Raw genomic sequence first — 20,354 nt, 5'->3', positions numbered from 1 at the left:
ATAGTCTAGTTTAATATTATAAGACCCTTATATACTACTATTATCTTAATCTATAACTCTAGTAGGAAGTATAGTATATTTATAAGTTTTTTAATTATAAAGCTTTATTACTATCTTACTTTTTATAAATCCTTTAAAGAGCCTTTACCTTTTAGTTAATACCCTATATAATATATAATACTAAGTATATAAGGTTTAATACGTCTAGCTAGCCAGAAAAGTTCTTCTTCTACCTAAGCTAGTATAAATCTATATAGTTAGCCTAGCTACTAACCTATTAAGCACACTCTTCTAGTATTGCCTAGCTAAAGCTAGAGGGATCTATAGTATATACTATATAGATATTTCTAACTAAGGAAGGATATATATAGTTTCTAATATAGCTATTAGCCTAAAATATATTCTCCTACCCTAGGATAGGGGTATACTAAGTATAGAGGGACTATAGTAGCTTATACTTAAAGTAGCTAGTATAATTCTATATCTTATTATCCCTAGAGAAGCTTATATTAGATTAACTTACTTATAATTAGTATGCCTAGAAGGTAACATAATCCTAGTAGGGGTACTCCTTCTCCTTATACTTACTATACTACTAGCTAGATATATAATAATATATATAGAGATTAGCCTAGCTAGCTAGACGAGAGGATAGGTCTATAGCCTAGCTAGCTATTACCTAGCGTCCCTTATAAGTAAACTACTATAGCCTCTTTACTAAAAGGCTATTCTACTCTTACTATATTTATATAATTAGCTTAGGCCTAGGTAAAGTTTACTCTAGGATATACTATAGGTACTATAGTAGAGGCTATTATAGATATTAGTATAGTAATAGCTACGTAGACTACTTGGCGGGCTATTATGGCAGCTACTATAGCTACTATAGCTATTTATAATATTATTAGGTATATTAATATATAAATATAGCTAGCTAGTATATATTATATAGCTCCTTAACGCTAGGGTTATACCTATCTTAGTCTATAATACTATTTATAATCTAATTAAGGATAATATATTAATATTAGCCCTAGCTAATAAGCCTCGATACCCTAGCCTACTTATCGTCTATCCTAGCCTAGAACTACTAGCTAATAGCTACCTAGGTATTAATAATCATAGAGGTAGCTAGGCAGCTATCTCAACTAGCCTAGCCACTCTCCTAACTAAAGTCCTAGATACTATATAGTAGTCTAGCATAGATCATAGTCCTAATACTACTTACGTTAACCCCTAGGCTAAGCGCGCTAGTAGTAATAATATAGCCTATACCTTACTTTACCTACTAGCTATATAGCCTCTCCTTCTCCACCTAGATACTAGAATTAGCATAAAAGATAAGGTATCTAAGCTATTATCTAAGCTTATCCACATATACTTTACTATTTACATAGATAATAGCCCTTTTATTAGGGCTCTCTATTAGTACTTAATAAACTATAGTATTAATTAGGGCCTAGGGATCGCCTTTACTAAAGGCTACACGAACTATATACTAGATATTACGCTAGGTAGTTTAGCCACAAATAATAGTTAGTAGCTATACGCCTAGCCTAAGTCTACTAATTACTACTAACTAGTCCTTAGCTATTATAGTTATAGTTATAAGTATTATCTATAGTCCCCATATATATAATATATCTATAAGCTTAAGTAGCTTTAGATAGAAACCCCTATTACTACCCTATAGTAATCTAGTATCTAAGAGAACATAGTACTTATTAAGGATAACCTAGTTAATATTACCCCTACGTATTATAGTCTATATAAAGTCGTTAAACCTTTATATAACTATACTCTCTATAGTAATAATAATAATAGTACTTATCTAGTTAGGCTAATTAGCCTTCTATATAGTAGTATTAATATTCTAGTAGGTATAGTTCTCCTATATATTAACTTTAAGTAGTAGTAGTAGTATAATAATAATATTAACCCTATTAGGTATATACATAGCTAGTAGTAGGAATATTATACTCTTACCCTTACTAGTACTAATAACATAAAGTATAAGTAACTATCCTACCTTAAGCATATTAAGTATTATCTCCTACTTACCCTAGAGCTCTATATTAGGGCTATATACTACCTTAACCTAGGAAGTAATCGTTACAGCCCTAATCCTAGTAGCACGGGCCCTAATATCCTCCTCTTAAACTAACTAGCTAATAGTTATCTTTCTCTTACGAGATAGTAGCCTAGGTAATATAAAGGCTAACGTAAATCTAATAAAAGTATATTACTTATAACTAATACTATAGAATTCTTATACCTACTATAGTAGTCCTAACTAGCTAAGCACTATAGGTCTCCCATAGACTAGGTTTACTATACAGGTAGTATATCCTATCTAGAGATTATAAGGGTTATCCTCTATATTAGAGTTAGCTATAATATTATCTAAGTTCTCTTTATATAGGGTAGCTATATTCTCGCTAATATACTAGTCTATGATTAGCTTAATCATCTATCGCCAATTACTTAGATTTATATACTAGCCTATATACTACTCTATAGTATTATTTAGTAAGGTATAGATCTAGTCCTAGCTCTATCTTAGCTCTCCCTTACTTTACTCCCTACCCTAGCTTAATCTAGTTATATTAAACCTTTTAGTAATATAATAAATACATTAATAGGTAACCTAGCTCGCCTATAGGAATAGGCTACCCTAGTTATTAAGAGACTAGCTAGCCTAAACTACCTACTAGAATAGGAGGACTAGCTAGAGATACTATATTATAATCTTACCTACCTCCTAAGGGAGGAAGTAATAGATAAGCTTTATATTACCTAAGTACTAATAGCCCTTATAATATATAGTAATTATAATAACTATATTATCTAGTATAATAATATTTCTAAGCCCCCCGTTAGCTATATTCTAGTACTAGAGCCCTATTAGCTTAGTCCCTTGAGCTAGTATTAAGGATAGGTAGATAATTAGGAGAAGCTTCTCTTATAATATATTCGCTAGTATAGTCTACTACTAGAAAGTCTTCTTATTAAAACTATCCTTCTTTATCTAATGCTAATAGAGGATAGGGCTTCTACTAACCTAGTTAAGGAGCTAGTATTTCTTTACTACTACCTAGCTATTATAATAGTCCTTAAGGAAGTAGTAGTCTATATTATCCTAGCCTAGATTATCCACAATTTCTAACTATAGAATAGCTAGCAGTACTAGGATACCCTTATCCTCGTATAGTAATACCCTAGTAAGGGCTATATAGGCCTCCTAGACTAGGTTTAAGATTATATTATATAGCTTACTTATATATACGTAGATTATATAATAGTAGATAATCTAGCCTTCCTACTATATATAACTAGTAGAAGGGGTTAAGAAATTAATCTTAAAGCTATATATACGAAGCTTAAGTATCTAGTCTATAGGCATTAGTTATAAATTAGCCTACTTACTAATACGAACTATATATTAGCATATCTAATCCCTAACTATACTAAAGAGGCTAAGTATAGTATTATCCTAATAATTATCTAACTTATTATATTTACTTACCTAGTAATATAATTACTTAGGTAGGCTTTTAATTAGCTATTACCTTTCCTATTAGTATTACTAGATAGTAAGTATATAAGCTACCCTAATAATAGCTAATAGGCGCCTAGTTATTATATTTATAATAGTCTAAGATCTATTATTAGAAAGGGATATAGCTCTAAGCGTAGTAAGGAGTCTACTAGTAAGCTTACTACCCTATATCTTATATATAATAAGTAACTATAGTTACTCCCTATATAGCTAGTTAAGCTAATATATATTATAAATACCTTTTACTAGCCTCTCCTTATAATTATCTACCTCATTAAGAAGGGTATCCTAGCATACTATCTAGTACTTTATTATATATATAACTTAAGGGCTAAATTTATACTCTAGTAGTATCCTAATTAAGATAATAATAATACTAATAAACTCTTTATAATATTAAATTATAGTCTATTCTTCCTATACTTTACTAAGTAGTAGCTATAGCTTACTAAAGCTATAGGTTTTATTCACTTTAAATAGAATAGTAATACTAAGTTAGTTATAACTAATTAGGGCTTTAGCTAATTTAATTACCTATATAGTCGAGTTAGCTAAGTCCTAAATCTAATTCTTAACCTCTAGGTCTAGCGCCCGCTAGAGGCCAATTAGGATATCTTTCTTAATACTAGTAAAGTAAGATACCTAGCTAGTATAATATAGCTATGGGTTTAGCCTATCCTTATTATAATAGTCCTTAACTACGCCTAGCTCTAGCGTATAAAGAAAGGTAGTAATTTCCTTAGCCCTTTTAATAACCTAATAAGGATTTAGTATATCTAGGTCACTATTTATATAGCTACTATAGCTAACCTTAAACTAGGAGCTATTAGTATATATAGTAAAGAACCTTTAGTATATAATACCTAACTCCTATAGATTAGCTAGTAGAGAGGGCTTAATCTCCTTTACGTACTACCCCTTACTATGAAGATTAACCTAGTTATAGATATCTACTTAATACGCGCGCATAGCTCTCCTAGATCTAGTAATCTATTAATATAAGAGGCATTTTAAGCTACTAACCCTTAGTAGCCCTAGCTATTCGAGAGGCTATAATTCTAGTCTTAGTATCTATAATATTACTATAATCTACGCCTAGTTCTATATAATAGACTTATACTTCTATACCTCCTCTTTAACCTTTATCTATTATTTTTTATTATATTCTTTATAGGAGTTTTATAAATAGGTCTTAACCTTTACGATTATAACTACGTAGTAATATAGCTTATAAATAATAAGCCTATACTTAGGTATATATATAAATAGATCTATAGCTAGAAGCTAGTATCTTATCTTTATCCTTTATACTCTAAGTTTATTAATTAGTTATAGTGTTTTTTCTATTATTATAGTATAAGTAAGAATAGTATAGTAAGTCCTTACCCTAGTTTAGCTAGCTATCTATAAGGCTAAAAAATAAGCTTAGGTAGGTTTTAGTTAGTAATCTATATAGTAAATTATAAATCTAGGGTTACGCTTAGTATAGGCATAAAATAACGATAAAATATATATAATAATTAGGATTATAAAAATAAATTATGCTAAATATTTTAGCTAATTTAAAAAAGGGGTACTACGTAGAAATATATATACTCTATTTATATTTAGAAATTAAAATAGAGTATACCCCCCCTAGCGGATGCTCTACCTGGGCATTTTGGTACGGTCGTAAAATAGAGTGTACGTACCCTCCATTTGGAATAATGGATAGTCTTCTATATATTACCTATATAGTATAGTATAGGGGAGGTAATATCTTCCTTCTCCTCTTATAAGCTAGCTATACTAGCCTTAAAGGCTTCGTATACTAGTATAGCTACTAGCCCTAGGTTAATACCCCCTTCGCGATATCCCTAGGCTAGCTAGCTAAGCTACCTCCCCATAAGTAATAGGTCTCTAATTATATTATCTAGCACGCTAGCCCTCTTTATCTATTCTTCTAGCTTATTTAGGCAATAGGACATAATAAATATAATACCTATAAGTAAGCTAGGGACTAGGTAGGGTTTAGCTATATACTACTTATTACCTACTAACTCTTCCTACGTAGGGTAAAACTACTATAGGAAGTAGTATAAGTAGTATATACTAAAATATATATTTCTAAGGTAACTAGTTATAGACCTATATATAAGGTTATACTAGTCCCTAGCCTTATTATAGAACTTATAGTTAGCTATATTATATAAGTATTACCTCTTATTAGGTTATATAATAGCGTAGACTAAGTAACTAGGGTAGGTATTAAGGAGGTGCCTTAATACTATAAGCTTAGTAGCGTAGTCTATCCTCGATTATAACTACCTCTATACCCTAGATATAGTAGTATTTAGGATAGCTAGCTACTTACTAAGTATAGGTATAAGTACTAGCTAAGTAGGCTAGGTATTACTATTATCTATCCTAGGCTATAACTACTCCTATACCCTTAGCGTAATAGCGTTATAGGTAGCTAGCTACTTAGTAGGCGTTAGTATAAGTACTAGTAGGGAAGGCTAGGTATTACCTATATAGTTATTATAGGGCGCTAAGCTACTATTATACTCCTACGCTAGTACCTCGCTATCTATAAACGCGCTAATAAAGTAGTAGTAATAGCCTATATATATAATAAACTAGCTTATATTATTATCTACGCTTAGCTTAGGTTATAGTATAAATATATAGGTAGTGCCTATAGGTAGGCTATAGGTAGTATAGCTAGTCTACTATACGTAGTTAAGTAGGGAATATAGTATATTTATATAGAATATAAGGGTAATATTAGGGATATTAATATTAAGGCTAAGTATACTAGTTATTATAATAATATTACTATACTACGTAGGGTTAAGCTTATTCCCCTAGGCCTATATAACTAGGTAGTATGCCTTCTTATCCCTCTCTACTATATTACTATAGTACGTAGTTATACTTATAATAGTAATAAGCTTATTAATATTAGCCCTCCTATAGTACTATATAATAATCTTATATATAGTCTACGTACTAGCGATAATATACTTAATAGACCTAGCGATCTCTAGTATGCCTAGGTAGGCATACTACCTAAACATAGTAGTAATATTATATAATATAGAGGGCCTAGAGGTACTAAAGTAGTAATATATAATAATATACTATAGGATATTAATAACCTTAGTAAAGGTAGTAATACTATATAGTAAGAGTATAGTAATAAGGAGTATAAGCTAGACACTAAGTATAGATAACTAGCTAAGCTTAGCTATCCTTAGGTAGAAGCTAGGTATACTCTTAAGAACATAATAGTACTTATTAATAATAATATAGTTAAGCTATATAGATCTTATAAGGCTATTTATATAGTCCTAGAAGGACTTAGTAGCTACTAACTCTAGTATAGTAAAGATAAGGGTAAGGTTAGTATTAGTAACCCTAGGGTATTACTTAGCTATGCTAATACCTAGCTTATTATACTAGTAGGTAAGGTTACCTAGTAATATAATAAGTAATATAATAATAATAGTAGTACCCCTAGGTAAGATAAATACTAATAATATAAAGATTATACTCTTACCTACGCTAGTAGCTATAATAGTAATAATAGGGCTATAGTTCGCTATAATATCCTTAAGTATAGTTATCTACTTAGAGTAGAGTACTATGCTAGTACTAAGTATCTCCTATATTACCCTTAGGAGGCTAACTAAGTATAGCCTCTCTATATAGGAGTCTTATACTACCCTAACTAGCTTATTATATACCTTATCCTTCTTCCTCTTCCTTATAGAGCCTAGGGTATTAGTATAGAAGCTAAGGAGGTTATACTACTATAAGCTAGCCTAGTAGAATAGTATACGCTAGTAGGTTATCTTAAAGCTACCCTAGAAGATAAGCTAGTTATATCTATTATTAGTAACCTTAGATATATAAGTAGACTAGGCATTAAGGGGGTTATCCTCCTTACTAGAGCTTATCTTATTGCCTAGTAAGGTATACTTACTAGGGAGTATATCCCTAAGGTATTATTAGTTAAGGCACTTAGCGATATAGTACTATAAGCTTAGTATAAAGCTATTCTTATACCCTATTATATTCTCCTTACTAAGGATATAACTAACCCTCTACGAGGACTATAGCCTAAGGGGGCCTAGGTATTAGCTAGTAGGTAGGGCTACCTAGGCCTACTAATAGGCTATAGGCTAGTCCTTATTATCTTTACTATTAGTACTATTATTATTATTAATAAAGGTATAGTTAAGGTATACTATAATATCTAGGGAGGTAAGCTAGTTACTTATATTACTATTAGTAATATCCTTAGAGAGCTATAGGAAGTTTAATAGCTCTTATAAGGGCTATATATTCTATTATAATACTTACTAGAATAGGAGTATAAGCTAGATATAGTATATTACTAGCTCCCTAACTAGTCTAAGGAGGAACTTATATATAATCTTCTCCTACACTAACTAGGAGTAGCCTTTATAAAGTATAATAATAATTATAACCTTACCCCTATTAATAAAGATATTATATACCCTACTATTTACTAAGTTAGTATAGTATATACTAAGTAGCTCTAGGCCTTTAGCTAGCTACCTATAGGTAATATATATAAGGAAGAGTAGGTTCTCTAGGAACCTAGATATTTACTAGCTATACCTAAAGGTAGCCCTAGGGTATAGCTTTAGTTCTATTAGCCTATTATATATAATAAACTAGGAGTAGAAGATATTATTATACTAGACCTATTTAAATAGCTAGTATTTAGCCCCTAGTACTAGTTAGTTTAAGGTATTAGTTATAAAGTAGCTAACTATAGTATTAGTTATATTATCGAATATCTTTTCCTATAGTATAGTAGGGATACTTACCTATTAGTTAGCTATAGCTAGCGGGGTAGGCTAGTACTAGTACTAGTACGAGGTACTATCTAGCTACTATGCTATAAGTAGGTCTATATATAGTAGCTAGTAGGCATTCTATATAATAATATTAATATATTACTATATACTATATATAAAGAACTAAAGGTTATATATAATAAGTTCTTTACCCTCCTAGAATAGGTAGCTAGGTATTACTATATTTATTATAACTATTATCCTATAGTTATAGAGTTAGTATATATACTATATTAGAGTAATACCCTAGTTATTATTACCTAGTAGGAGGTATATCTTTATACTTTCCTTAACTCTCTAGTAAATACTAGGGATATATTCTTTATATTCTTTCCTAAATAGGCTAGTAGATACTATAGTTATAATATCCTATTACCTAGCCTAGTATATACTCTCTATAATAATAAGCTATATAATAGCTATAAGTATAGATAGCTTAGGCATAAACTTAATAAAGCCCTCCTAGCCCTTATTATTATATATACTAAGTATATATATAAAGCTAATAAGTATATTATTATACTTAGAGTAAACTTATTAGTAGATAAAGCTTATTTATAGTTAGAGGGTATATTACTCTACCTACTATAGGTATTATACTCTTATATTATTATCTAGTATATACTATACCTTATCTATATAGCTTAGTAATACTATAAGTTCTAACTCCTATTTAAGACTAGTCTTAAAGGGTAGGACTTCCTTATTATCCTTAGTATCCTATATAGACCTAATAATATATACTAGCGCTTATTAGCTAAGTTATATATATTATTACCTTATCTACTAGGTAAGGTAGAACTCGAATAGGTAAGTATACTCCTTACCTACCTCTCTATAGTTAACCTTAAAGAGGATATTCTAGCCTATAAGTATAGGCTTATAGTATTTCTTTACTATAACTATAATATACCTAAATAGGGAGGCTATTATCATAATAGTTAAGTCTAGTTTAGATAGTAGGTATAAGAGGGGCTAGACATTAGTAAGAGATAGGATCTCTACTTTTATAATAATAAGGCTACTAAAGTATATTATAGAGCTAAGCCTTATAAGCTATATATTAGGTATTATATACTCGTTTAGCTACTTAACCTATTTAGCCCTTATCCTAACCTTAATATATAGTATAGCCTAGAACTTATTAAATATACTAGTAGAGTTAGGGGGTTTAGCTTTAAGTCCTAGCTAGATATTAACTTTAAATAGTTAGCTACTAATACCTAATAGGAAGAGCTACTAGAAGAAGACCCCTTCTTACTAGGGGTTAGGTATATTATTAGGTACTAGGTTTTTAGGTAATCTACTTACTTAGCTAAGTAGTTAGTAGTTATATATATAATAAATATATTCCCTAATATAATATAGGTCCTTAATAATATAATTATAGTCTTCTAATACCTTATACTTTAGCTTATTATAATATAGTATATTAAGTTCTAGAATTAGTAGCTAGGTATACTCTATTTAGATACTAGATATAATATTAGTAATATCTTAGTAGACTAGCTATTATCTTACCTATTCTTATAACTACTAGTATTATAACCTTAGTAAGTTATATAATAGCTATTAGAAGTATTTTATAACCTTCTTTACTAGTATAGTATATTAATATATTTTATATATTAGGACTTTATATTATATATATATAATTAGCTTATCTATTATATATTATTCTTATAGGGTATATATACTATTATTTAGTTAGTAGAGATAGTATCCCTAAGTAAGTAACTATCCTAATTTTTACTAAGTTAGTATAGTAAATATTAGTTATACTTCTAGTAATAGGAAGCTAAGAAAAAGTAATAAGACTCTCTTTCTCTTATATTCCTTAATAGTATTTTTTTAAGTAACTTATCTAGGGTCTATTAAGTAATTATATAAATTATTACTATTACTCCTCTCTAGAATTATTAGTATACCCTAGTTATTTTTAAATATACCTAGGCATATATAAGGAAAACTATTATTACTAGTACTAATAATATAAGTATATACTATATTAACTATTAATATAATATAATAAATTATATATATATTTCTAATAGTATAAGTATATAAATATAATAATAAATTCTCTTTATACTTTATTTCCTAAAAGTATTTTTTCTTTCTTATTACTTTATTCTTTATATACTATCTAAGTAATTATTATAAGTACCCTTATAAATAATTATTAGTATACCCTAGTTATTTTTTAATAAGGCTAGATATGTATAGAAAAAACTATTACTACGAGTACTAGTAATATAGGTATATACTCTATTAACCCTAAAGTTAGGGTAGTAAATTATAGATATAGTTCTAATAATAAGAGTATAAAAATAAGTAATATAGCTTTATTTATACTCTATTTTATAAAAGTAATTTTTTTTTTATCTTAGCTACTCTCTATAGGTAATTCTATTAATTATTACTAGTATCCTACTAGGAAACTATTAGTATATGCTAGTTATTTTTTAGTAGGGAAACCTATCCTAGTAGAGGAACTATTGGCACTACGTGCCAACAAATAAAATAAATGATAGGAGTTATCAGTTTTGTGGTTCGGGATCTAAATACTTTGCTACCGTGGAGAATCAAGTTAAAACGTACCGTCTCGTAATGTAGGGTTCCAAGAGTGTCTGGATAAGAAAGGCCGTTAGTAAAGGCAGTCGACAATGCAAAAAAGGTTGAACCTGGCAAAGTTCCCGATACTGCTTACAATTGCGCCAACGAGATGGATTTATGCTTGGCAACGATTGACTGACAAGTTTCGTCTGCCACGGCGCGATAGAAGCTGCTGCAGCTGTCTAGGACTCCTCGCTGCCTGACGACGGGAATCATGCTGACGTTGGAGAATGTCGCCGCCACGCTATGTACTTGCACGCCATTGAAACCGTCTTGAAAGGTCAAATCTTTCTTGACAAGTTTTGCCGTGGTCATATCGTCGCCGACGTACACAGAGATGGTCTCGTTGACGGCTTGCACCTTGAGGTGAATCTTGTCCCCGCTATTGATGCTCATTTTGGCCGAGGCCAACTGCTCATTGTCAGGCATGCGGTTGAGAAACACTCGTCCGCCGTTGGCGCTGATGCCCGCGTAATAAGAGCCGACAGTGTGCCCGAGCGAAGCCTGGTCCGGGTGTGTCGCGCGAAACACGAGCCCGGCATCACCGCTGGCCCCGGCTCCCGAGGCTGCCACGGTAATGTCGACTTCAAAGATGAAGTCGGCCATCTTGTGACCGTACACAATAGCCTCGCCCTCTATACCTGCCTCGGCGCTGAGTCCAGCAGGCGATACCTGAAACTTGCCGCTGTAAATCTTCCAGTCGCTCATGTTGGCCTTGTCAAACGCATCACTAAATTCTTCTCTTTTGTACAGAGGCTCGTCTGGAGTCGTCGTGTTGCAGCTGCTGCAGAGGACGTAGCCGTCATATGTTTCTGTACATAAGCCTCCTTGGCACAGGAGCGAACACTGAAGAGTGGTGAACAAAGGACCCTCCGAACATTCATACCTTGAGACGATCAGGCATTAGCCACTCGTGAACTGCCAATTGAGTATTGTATACATACTTGAATTCATGAGTTAGTTCGCCTTCGTCGAAGAGAGGCTGGAAATTGGCCAGATCAACGAGGGCGGGGTCGTGGTCTTGAAAACCCATGTTAGCTGGCTTCTTTGACAATGCTGATATTGATGATTGCACGCACTCTGTTGGTAGAACTCTTGGTCGTCTTCCAACTCGGATCTCCGCACGGCGTCATGCTCGGCGTCCTCCTCTTCCGCGACTGCGGGAAAATCACTTCGCTTCGTACTAGAGCCCAGATAAACTGGCACGGGGGCTTCCACGTTCCACGTGTCCATTATCCACATGGCCATAGCAGCCAGCGACTACATGTTTTCTTATATTAGCAAGTCGTCATCACTTACCACTATACGCGGAAGAGGGGAAACGAAAAACAAGAAAACACGTTTCTAGAGCGCACTGCTTACCCAGTTTTCTGCGTTTTGTATCTTCATGCTGAACTTGAGAGCTAAAAGCTTTTTTAGATCGTACGTTTCGTCAGTGGCTTCTCCGGTATCGGGGTCCATGAGCGAAGAACCACACCACGGGCGTTTGGTAACGCGTTTCCAATGGATGCTCTCATGGTAGAATATAAACGGTCGCGATTGCTTCCACATGTTGATGACCCGCAAGTGGTAATCCCAATCGGCCGCTTTGTTATCGGCCTCTTCCAGGGACCAGGTTTTGTCTGAATGTGTCGCCAATTCGCAGAAAACCGTCTGAGGATTACTGCTCTGAAATGGGTGCGAATCGTACTGGTAGGTTGTTGCTCCTTTATTGTCCTTTCGGCAAACATCCTTGAACTCCTTGTTGTTGGTCCAGATTTCCGGATACACGCCGCTGCCGCAGAAGAACTGCGCGTGAATATTCATTCCCAAGCTCTCAGTGTCTGTCTTATAATTTTTATAGTTCTTGAGTCCCCAATGGGACTCCCAAAGTCTCTGGAAAGTGTCTGTCATTAGATATTTTGGTTAGCACGGGTACTTTGACATTCTCGTGGGTATGCGTAGGCGTTGACGAGCGAACGAAGAAGTGATTGTGTAGACAGGCTTCCGCTTCCAGCTCAACCGCATCGCGAAATGACTTGCTTAAAAAGAATGGTCCGTGTCCCGCCGATTCCCCCCCAAAATAAATGTCGAGCGCGCGCTGGAACTTGCTGTTGGGCTTATACTTCATGGTGGAATCAGCAATCTCGCCGGATTCGCGCCAGCTCTGCTGCATTGAGGCCTTGTACTTGGCACAGCTCTTGTGGTATTTTGGCTGCACCGCGCCTTTTCCAAGTTTGCGATTCTTTGCCTTGAACACTAGTCCAGGAAATCTTCCCAAGCCAAGGTCGCTCGTGTCGCCCGAGTCGTCGTCGTCATCGTCCGAGTCATTGCCGCTAGAGTCCGGGTCGTCCACAAGACCAACGTTATCAAGACTGACAGCCCAGTCTGATGTGCCCAAAAAGTTCATGTTTCGATATATGTTGATGCGTCTCGCCTTGGTGTCATCACCCATGTATGAGACCCACTGGTCTCCGTTGTAGGTCAAGATGTCCGCCCCATCGCCATTACTAAGCTTTCGTGCTGTTGGGTTGTTTGCTAGTATTTCGCGAATCTTAGCATTGCTGATGTAGCCTGCGGTTTTCGTGCACTGTCCCGGGGTAGCTCCGGATGCTTTGCCCGTGTAAGTGCACATAGGGCCAACGCACTGGCCGTCTGTTATTTGGAAGGACTGACCGTAGCTTGCAATACCGATAGCAATTTTATTCGATGGCATACTAGCTTTTATAATCATAGATAAGGTATTCATTGTCTTGGTGACATTAACATGAGAACGTAGACAGTTTCCACCCGGGCAGCCTGAATCAGTCCATTTGTTCCTGTAATCCCACTACTAGAAATTAGCTTCGAAATTATAATAAGTGTCCGCCAGGCGAGTTCAATATACCTGGCCGTGTAAATCATACGTCATGTAAACGACGTAGTCTACAACATTAATAATCTGAGCGATAGGGAAGCCGCGGAGATACCAAAAAGAAGCAGGCGCCGTAAAGGAAACGCTCTTTTCCGATGGAAGAAGCGACCGGAGCTTTTTCAAAAAGTGGTAATAGTTTTCACCTTCGCCCGCGTTGGCCGTAGGAATGTCTAGGAGATCGGGCGCTGTAGGGTACTCCTAGTCAATATCGACGCTATCTAAGCCTTCACTAATAATAAAATCCGCGATGTTTTGTGCTAGTTTATTACGGTGTGCGTTAAGAACTCCCTCTCGAAATATTCTATAGGTGGCCGGGCTATTAGTTATACTATTAGTTAGTATGAACTATAAATAAAGGACTGAAACTTACTCGGTAGAAAAAGTCTAACTACTAAAAGATAAAATCTTCCTTGGACTACTTATTCTTTTAAAATAGTAGTACTGGTTAATCGTCGGTCCTATATCAACTTGATAACTCCCTGGTGTTATAGTGGTAAATGCAAAATGTATGTGGGTGTATTTGCTTATATTAATATTGCGAATGTCGATTGCCTGATATTTCCGAGATACTCCGTAGCCCTCAAAATAGCTAATACTGATGAAGGAAGAAGGAGGCGATCCCTAAATGATGATAATATTAGCGTTTCTGTCGTGGTCGCTTATAAATGCTGGACTCACGTTGTTGATAACATCAGTACCATAGTTCGAGATGCAGTTCGGAGCGCCGATGGGCTGCGGAGCCCCGGGAGACTGCCTAGCTGGTACTGGCTGACAGAATTCGTCCGTGGTACCGCAGAAGCCCCAGACATCGTAGCACGAGTTTAAAGGATATGGATTGAGCGTGGTTATGTCCGTGCCGTGAGGGAGCGCCGTAGTTCCTGGCTTGACCGGGCCGCACATGGCATTGGGGACGGGCTTGGGGAGCGGTGGGCTGCCTGGACTTAGGCAGATAATGGTACTGGCCTGCAGATTCTTGCAGCCGCCCTAGCCCTAAGTGTTTTTATTAAACTCCTCGAGGTCATCGACGGAGAAGAGGAAGGAACTGTCATTGGCAATGGACTAGTAGCTCTCATCGGCATGGACTTCGTGAGCTTTGCAATTTCCGTTAGAGTCAGGCTCCGGGATAGGTAAAGCGCCTCCCGTATAACAAACCAGCTGAGGTACTCGGAGCGTCGTGCAAAAGTCAGGTTTGTTGTTATACTTGAGCAAATCAGCCGTGGAAATGCCGCACCTTTTCGCGAGGTCTGCGCAAAGATCGCCACTTTGGACAGTGGTTGTCGAGTATGCGCCTCTTCTAGAGAGCGATGCCTGCTTTTCGTTGTCCGTGGACATAGCAACCGTTTGAAGCTTGACTGGGAGCGTCGACTTTTTCGCGTAGCCCTCACTGACGCAGCCAGACATGGCCCATTGACGGACCGCTCGTTGTGCTTCGGCCAAGCTTTGCGGGCCGGAGGCTGCGACGATTCCGACTGAAGCAGCCACAGATTGACCACCTTCTTCGTGAGAAGTTGCGTTCAAGGTTTCGGTGCCGTTAATGCGAAAAGTATCGCAAGCTTGGACCAGGACGCCACCAGAATATCCTTGAGATGTGATGAAGCTCGATAAGGCGCTCGTTAATGGGGACGTCGCCACACCAGTTCCAGCATAAATTCCAATGGAGACGGATGAAAGTGGATGATGTATAAACATCAATTTCGGAGCAGTGCCTTCTTCTGAAACGTCCATGGTATCAAGAAAAGATTGTAGCTGTTGGGCGAAGCCAGATATGTCGGCTGCATCGAGCGTCGGCGCCTCAACCTTCCAAAACACCGTGGCCGGTGCATATTGCTTGGCACTTAATGAGTTCGTTGCTGTTGTCGTTTCATTCACCGAGCGAGCTCGGACGCTGGGATTCGAGTTGAGCGAAGAACCGTTCTGCGCTTGGTTGTTGTGCATAGGCTGCGCCGCGTTATTGTCTCCCGCGCCATCTGCTACACAAGCTCGTAAGGTATATCCAATGCTGGGGTCGTCCAAGGGGCTGAAGGCAGAAAAAGACAAAAGAAGAGACGAGTTGCAGTAGTTGAGACGATCAACAGAATGATAGACTGTCCAATTCCTAGGACTGATGCCCCCCTCGGCGCATCTAATGGGGCATGGGTCTTCTTCCGAGTACGATGGCGAAAGGCCTATACAGCTTCCACTGAAGGCGAGCGCCCAAGCAGTGGCTGCTAGGAGTCTTTGATTTCTCATCTCTGCAGGGACCACAGGTTTAACGACTTGATGAGAATATAGTCAAATTGTAGACGCGGCCGAGGTCGTGAGGTGGAACCTTTATAAGATACATTTTCCAACAACTTCGGAGAAGCTCTATGAAATGCATTTTTTCCACAATTTCGGAGCAGAATTACTCAGTAGCTCCTGCAAGTAGTGCCATTTCCACTTTTTCAAGGGTATCGCAAATATTTCAATCGAGGCCTGCTTGCTACACGTAGAACTACGGAAGTTGGAGCTGTGGTACTTGCCCAACAGTCTCCGTAGCTGCCCTCAGGACGTTCTAGAATCCGTCTTTTGCGTCTAATTACCGACCTCTATGGAGCTCATTAGCCATGCCCGTTCAATGTCCGACGCTAGTATTACCCTGATTGGCTGTGAAGAAGGGTCCTGAGCTGCTTTGTCTGTTATGCCGCAGTATAAATGGACAGTACGGATTACCGACCAACTGGTGAGAAGCGGACAGGATCAAGCAAAGGAGCGAACGTACGGAAACGAGCGGAGCGGTTTAACCGGTATTGTCTACGAAGTACGAACAAAGTCTCCATATTAATACTTTCCTCGCGTACTATAAGTCTATAACTAGTCTAACTATAGCTTCCAGACTCTTCCGCTGTGGACATAGTCTAGAGGCTAAGAATCGCCGCTAATAAACCGGTCGTGTGACCACCGACAACACAACGCCAGACACCGCACAATATAAAGATCTTCCACGAAGTACGAATATACAGAACGACCAACCGTAGATCCGCAGGGACCATCTGCCAAGAACTCAGCTCCGTGCATGCAGTTTTCACTTGCACGAAATTGGGTTAGAAAAGTGATCCGAATTTCCACCTGCCAAGTACTCATCTCCGTGCATGCAGTTTTCACTTGCACGAAATTGGGATAAAAAAGTGGTCCGAATTTCCACCTAACAAGCCGTCAAACTTCAAAGCGCGTCACGTTGGCACATGTCAATTTGTTTTGGTTTGGAAAGAATTTCCTGATTTTCCGTCAGGCATACTCCGTACAGTAACTGCAGTACCAGCCATAATCCCACATTCGAGCCGCCCATGCTAATTCTCACAACGGGACGGACCGACCAACCTGAGCATGTCGACCGCTGCCATACCAGGTCGCACCATAGTCTTGTGCCTCATAACTCTCCTAAGCCTCGTTCTATCTGGGGTTTTGCTATATCCATCCGTCCAAGATGCGTGGGATCAGCGTCAGTCGAGGCTGGCGCATGAGGCACTTGAAAGAGAGAGAGAGGTCCATCGTCATGTAGAGTTTATTGTCGGCTTTTACGTTGGTCCTTCTTACACGTGAGTGCGCCGATTCAATTCCAGCAAGTTCTTTTGCTAAGGGAAAAAAAAAAAACGGACAGCGCCGCCGTTGCTCTTTTCCGCAATGGCACCACGCTCAATCTCGCCAAGGTAGATGGCGATGCAGCATATCGAGCCGCCATGCAAAGACGCATCGGGCGCGCGAACGCCGTCAAAGCTTGGTATGACCAAAACTGGCCACTCCTCGATGATGGGGGACGCTTCGGCACAGCCACATCAAAAGAGCTTCAACAAGTCTTTATACCGGCCCTGCGGACGCTCAAGGAGCGGTCCGAAGCCATTTTACAGCACAGGATTGAGCATGTTCATTTTGCTACCCCTTGGGTCGCCGAGTATCACCAACCGCGACGCGATGACGAAAATGACGCCTTTCTATTGGCTATGCGCAAGCTAGGGCTCAAGACAGCCTTAATATATGACGATATCCAGAAGACTAACATTCCTACACATCTAAACGAAGCAAACGCGGTGCTAGCTGCCGCTGGGCGCAAGCTTTGTGAAGGGTGTTTTTGTACTTCGTGGCTTTACGACCAATTTAGTGGCCAAGGGTCAAACATTTTATACATCAAGTAAGTCTAAGTATGACTTTTAGTTCACAACATAATGACTAATGTATGTTGAACGCTGAAGCCTAGGTCAAAAGTCCATTTTCATATCCGAGCAACCAGGCAGCTGTGTCTTTGAAGCATATTGGGCTCGGAACTTATACATGGACTCGGCCCACGGCCTTGAGCAGCTACAAGTACAAGATGCGAAGCAGTACTGGGCCGGCGTCAGGTCATGGGTCATGTTTCACTTTGTGGCGTGGTATCAGCGCAGGACTGTCGCTTTTATGATTCTGCTCGCGGGCGAGGCCACGACTGATCCTAGATTCCTGTCTATGGGGCGTTCTATCCAGCAGGAGCTCCTGATGCTGCGCAGCGACAACAACAACAATAATTCCTTTGGGTTTGACAGCAACTTCAAATATCAGCATACGGAAAGCCCTGACCCTCTGGAGCTTGTCGTAGCAGTCGATGGTGTGTTTGACGCTGCAAGGGGCGCAGCGTTGATGACAAGGACAGACTTTTGGGGGTATTGCGACGACGTAGACGAGGATGCGATGCGTCTTGCATGTCATAATTACTACGAGCAAAATGGTGTCAGATGGTCCGACTGGTACTCACTCGAGCTGAATTAAAAGATGGTATTATATAATTTTTTTATCGAATACGAATAGTCCAACGTATTTCTTAAGCTAGACGATGGCCAGAGACTTAAGCACAACTTTGGCCCCACGATAGCGATCGGGGGCAGGATATCATAGTTACCTGAACGAACACTTAAGGGCGCATAACGATGCCTAACGTTAGTGTGCTACATGGTGCTATAAACAGCCGGTCCTCGTCCTCTTATTATTGTCCCGGATGGTCGGCCTGGCCCGCTATAGCGACTCTATATCTTATCTATTAATAGATGTGGTACTGGATGTGCCTATCGGACGCTTCTGATCACGGCGGCCGCTCTCGGACATGTGAAGTCGGTTATAGACTTGCTTCTAGTAGGCGTCGATACGGGCCATAAGGACTATTCTGACACTACGGCACTGATATGCGCGGTTGGAGCAGGACGCCATGCCGTTGTCCAATTGCTGCTTACAGTCGGCGTGGGAAATGCCGAACTTGCGGATGATCTGGCCTCTAGATTGACCACATTGAAGAAATTCGATCGGCAGGCAACACGCCTAGGTGGTCTGACAGCGTTGTCAGCAGCATCGCGTAACGGGCACGAATCGGTGGTGAGGCTGTTGCTTGTAGATTCCGATATCAATCCTAACCATCAAGATGGCCTCAGTCGGACGCCGTTAACATGGGCATGGATGCGAGGGCATGTGGTAGCTGTATAAGCGCTGCTATCGTACGAGGGTGTCGATGCTGGTCACAGGGATGGGAATGGGGATACACCGTTGGCGTTAGCAGCGGAGAATGGCTATGTTAACGTGGTTGAGCTACTACTAGCGCACATAAGGATAGACCTGAACTCGATAAATAGCAAACGGAAGATACCGCTGTCGTTGGCAGCACAGATAGGGAAGGTAGAGGTTGTGCGACGATTGCTGGCCGCAGGGGCTGACCCAACGATGAAAGATGATCGTGGTTTTAGCCCTGTTGACTTGGTCAGAGGCAGAGATGACCGCGTGTGGCCTGGACTCGATGTACTGGCGAACCAATAGGCTGTGATTAAGCTGTTAAACGGCGCGATAGTGGCTCGAGAGCCGAAGGAGCCTGCTCTCTTGCGTTACTCTATCTAAGTTTTAGAAGGTATTGCTGTTGTAGCTCTATTCTCGTTGGTATTTTCCCGTCCGCGCAAGAGAGCTGCCCTGCTCGGGTGAGCGGGGCTGTAGTAATACTCGAGGCTAATATTAACGTCAGGTTAGCATATAACTAGTGGCTAGGACCTACGCAGGCCAGCCAGCGCCATTATATTTCATAATACTATCACGGGTATAGAATAGCTCTTCACTGTAAAAATGTCTTTTTGATAACATGGTTCGAGTAAGAGTAGTTTTCATAGGGCTGCTAACAAGTATTTATTCTTAAGGCTTAGTCCAATCTCTACACGTGCCTGCCGCTCGGAGCTTCCATAGCGTGGCATCATCCAGCGGCGCAGGTTTGGTATGGTCGCTAAGCCAATCTCTATGCGCCAAAATATTATGCCGTTGATTAGACCGTACGGAAATCTTCCAGCCTTCAGCGCGCGCAGTCTCAAGTGTTATATTCGTTCCATCGCCCGCGACAGTCATAGCCTGTATAATATCCTCGTGCATACTTAGTATCCACGGATGTACTACTGAGGAA

General features: G+C 38.5%; 2 protein-coding genes across 2 annotated transcripts; one reads left to right on the top strand and one right to left on the bottom strand.

Annotated features, from left to right (window-relative positions):
* Positions 1-11,136: 11,136 nt before the first annotated feature.
* On the bottom strand, positions 11,137-15,874 carry V2A60_010469 (uncharacterized protein; the record flags this gene model as incomplete). The annotated part of the gene is made up of 8 exons (XM_083261725.1): positions 11,137-11,932; positions 11,991-12,066; positions 12,126-12,306; positions 12,409-12,921; positions 13,007-13,855; positions 13,913-14,137; positions 14,618-14,923; positions 15,092-15,874. The coding sequence occupies 8 exons, from the start codon at positions 15,872-15,874 to the stop codon at positions 11,137-11,139; spliced, it is 3,729 nt and encodes a 1,242-aa protein (XP_083117851.1).
* Positions 15,875-17,637: 1,763 nt separating this feature from the next.
* V2A60_010468 (uncharacterized protein) lies at positions 17,638-18,697 on the top strand (the record flags this gene model as incomplete). Its single annotated transcript, XM_083261724.1, has 2 exons — positions 17,638-18,086; positions 18,148-18,697. 2 exons carry the CDS (start codon positions 17,638-17,640, stop codon positions 18,695-18,697), a joined length of 999 nt encoding a protein of 332 aa, XP_083117850.1.
* Positions 18,698-20,354: the final 1,657 nt, after the last annotated feature.

Source organism: Cordyceps javanica, chromosome 7 (genome assembly GCF_051103115.1).
Source record: "Cordyceps javanica chromosome 7, complete sequence".
In the NCBI taxonomy this organism is placed as follows: Eukaryota; Fungi; Ascomycota; class Sordariomycetes; order Hypocreales; family Cordycipitaceae; genus Cordyceps; species Cordyceps javanica.
Note: the sequence above shows the minus strand (reverse complement) of the source record. Positions and strands in the feature narration are given on the sequence as shown.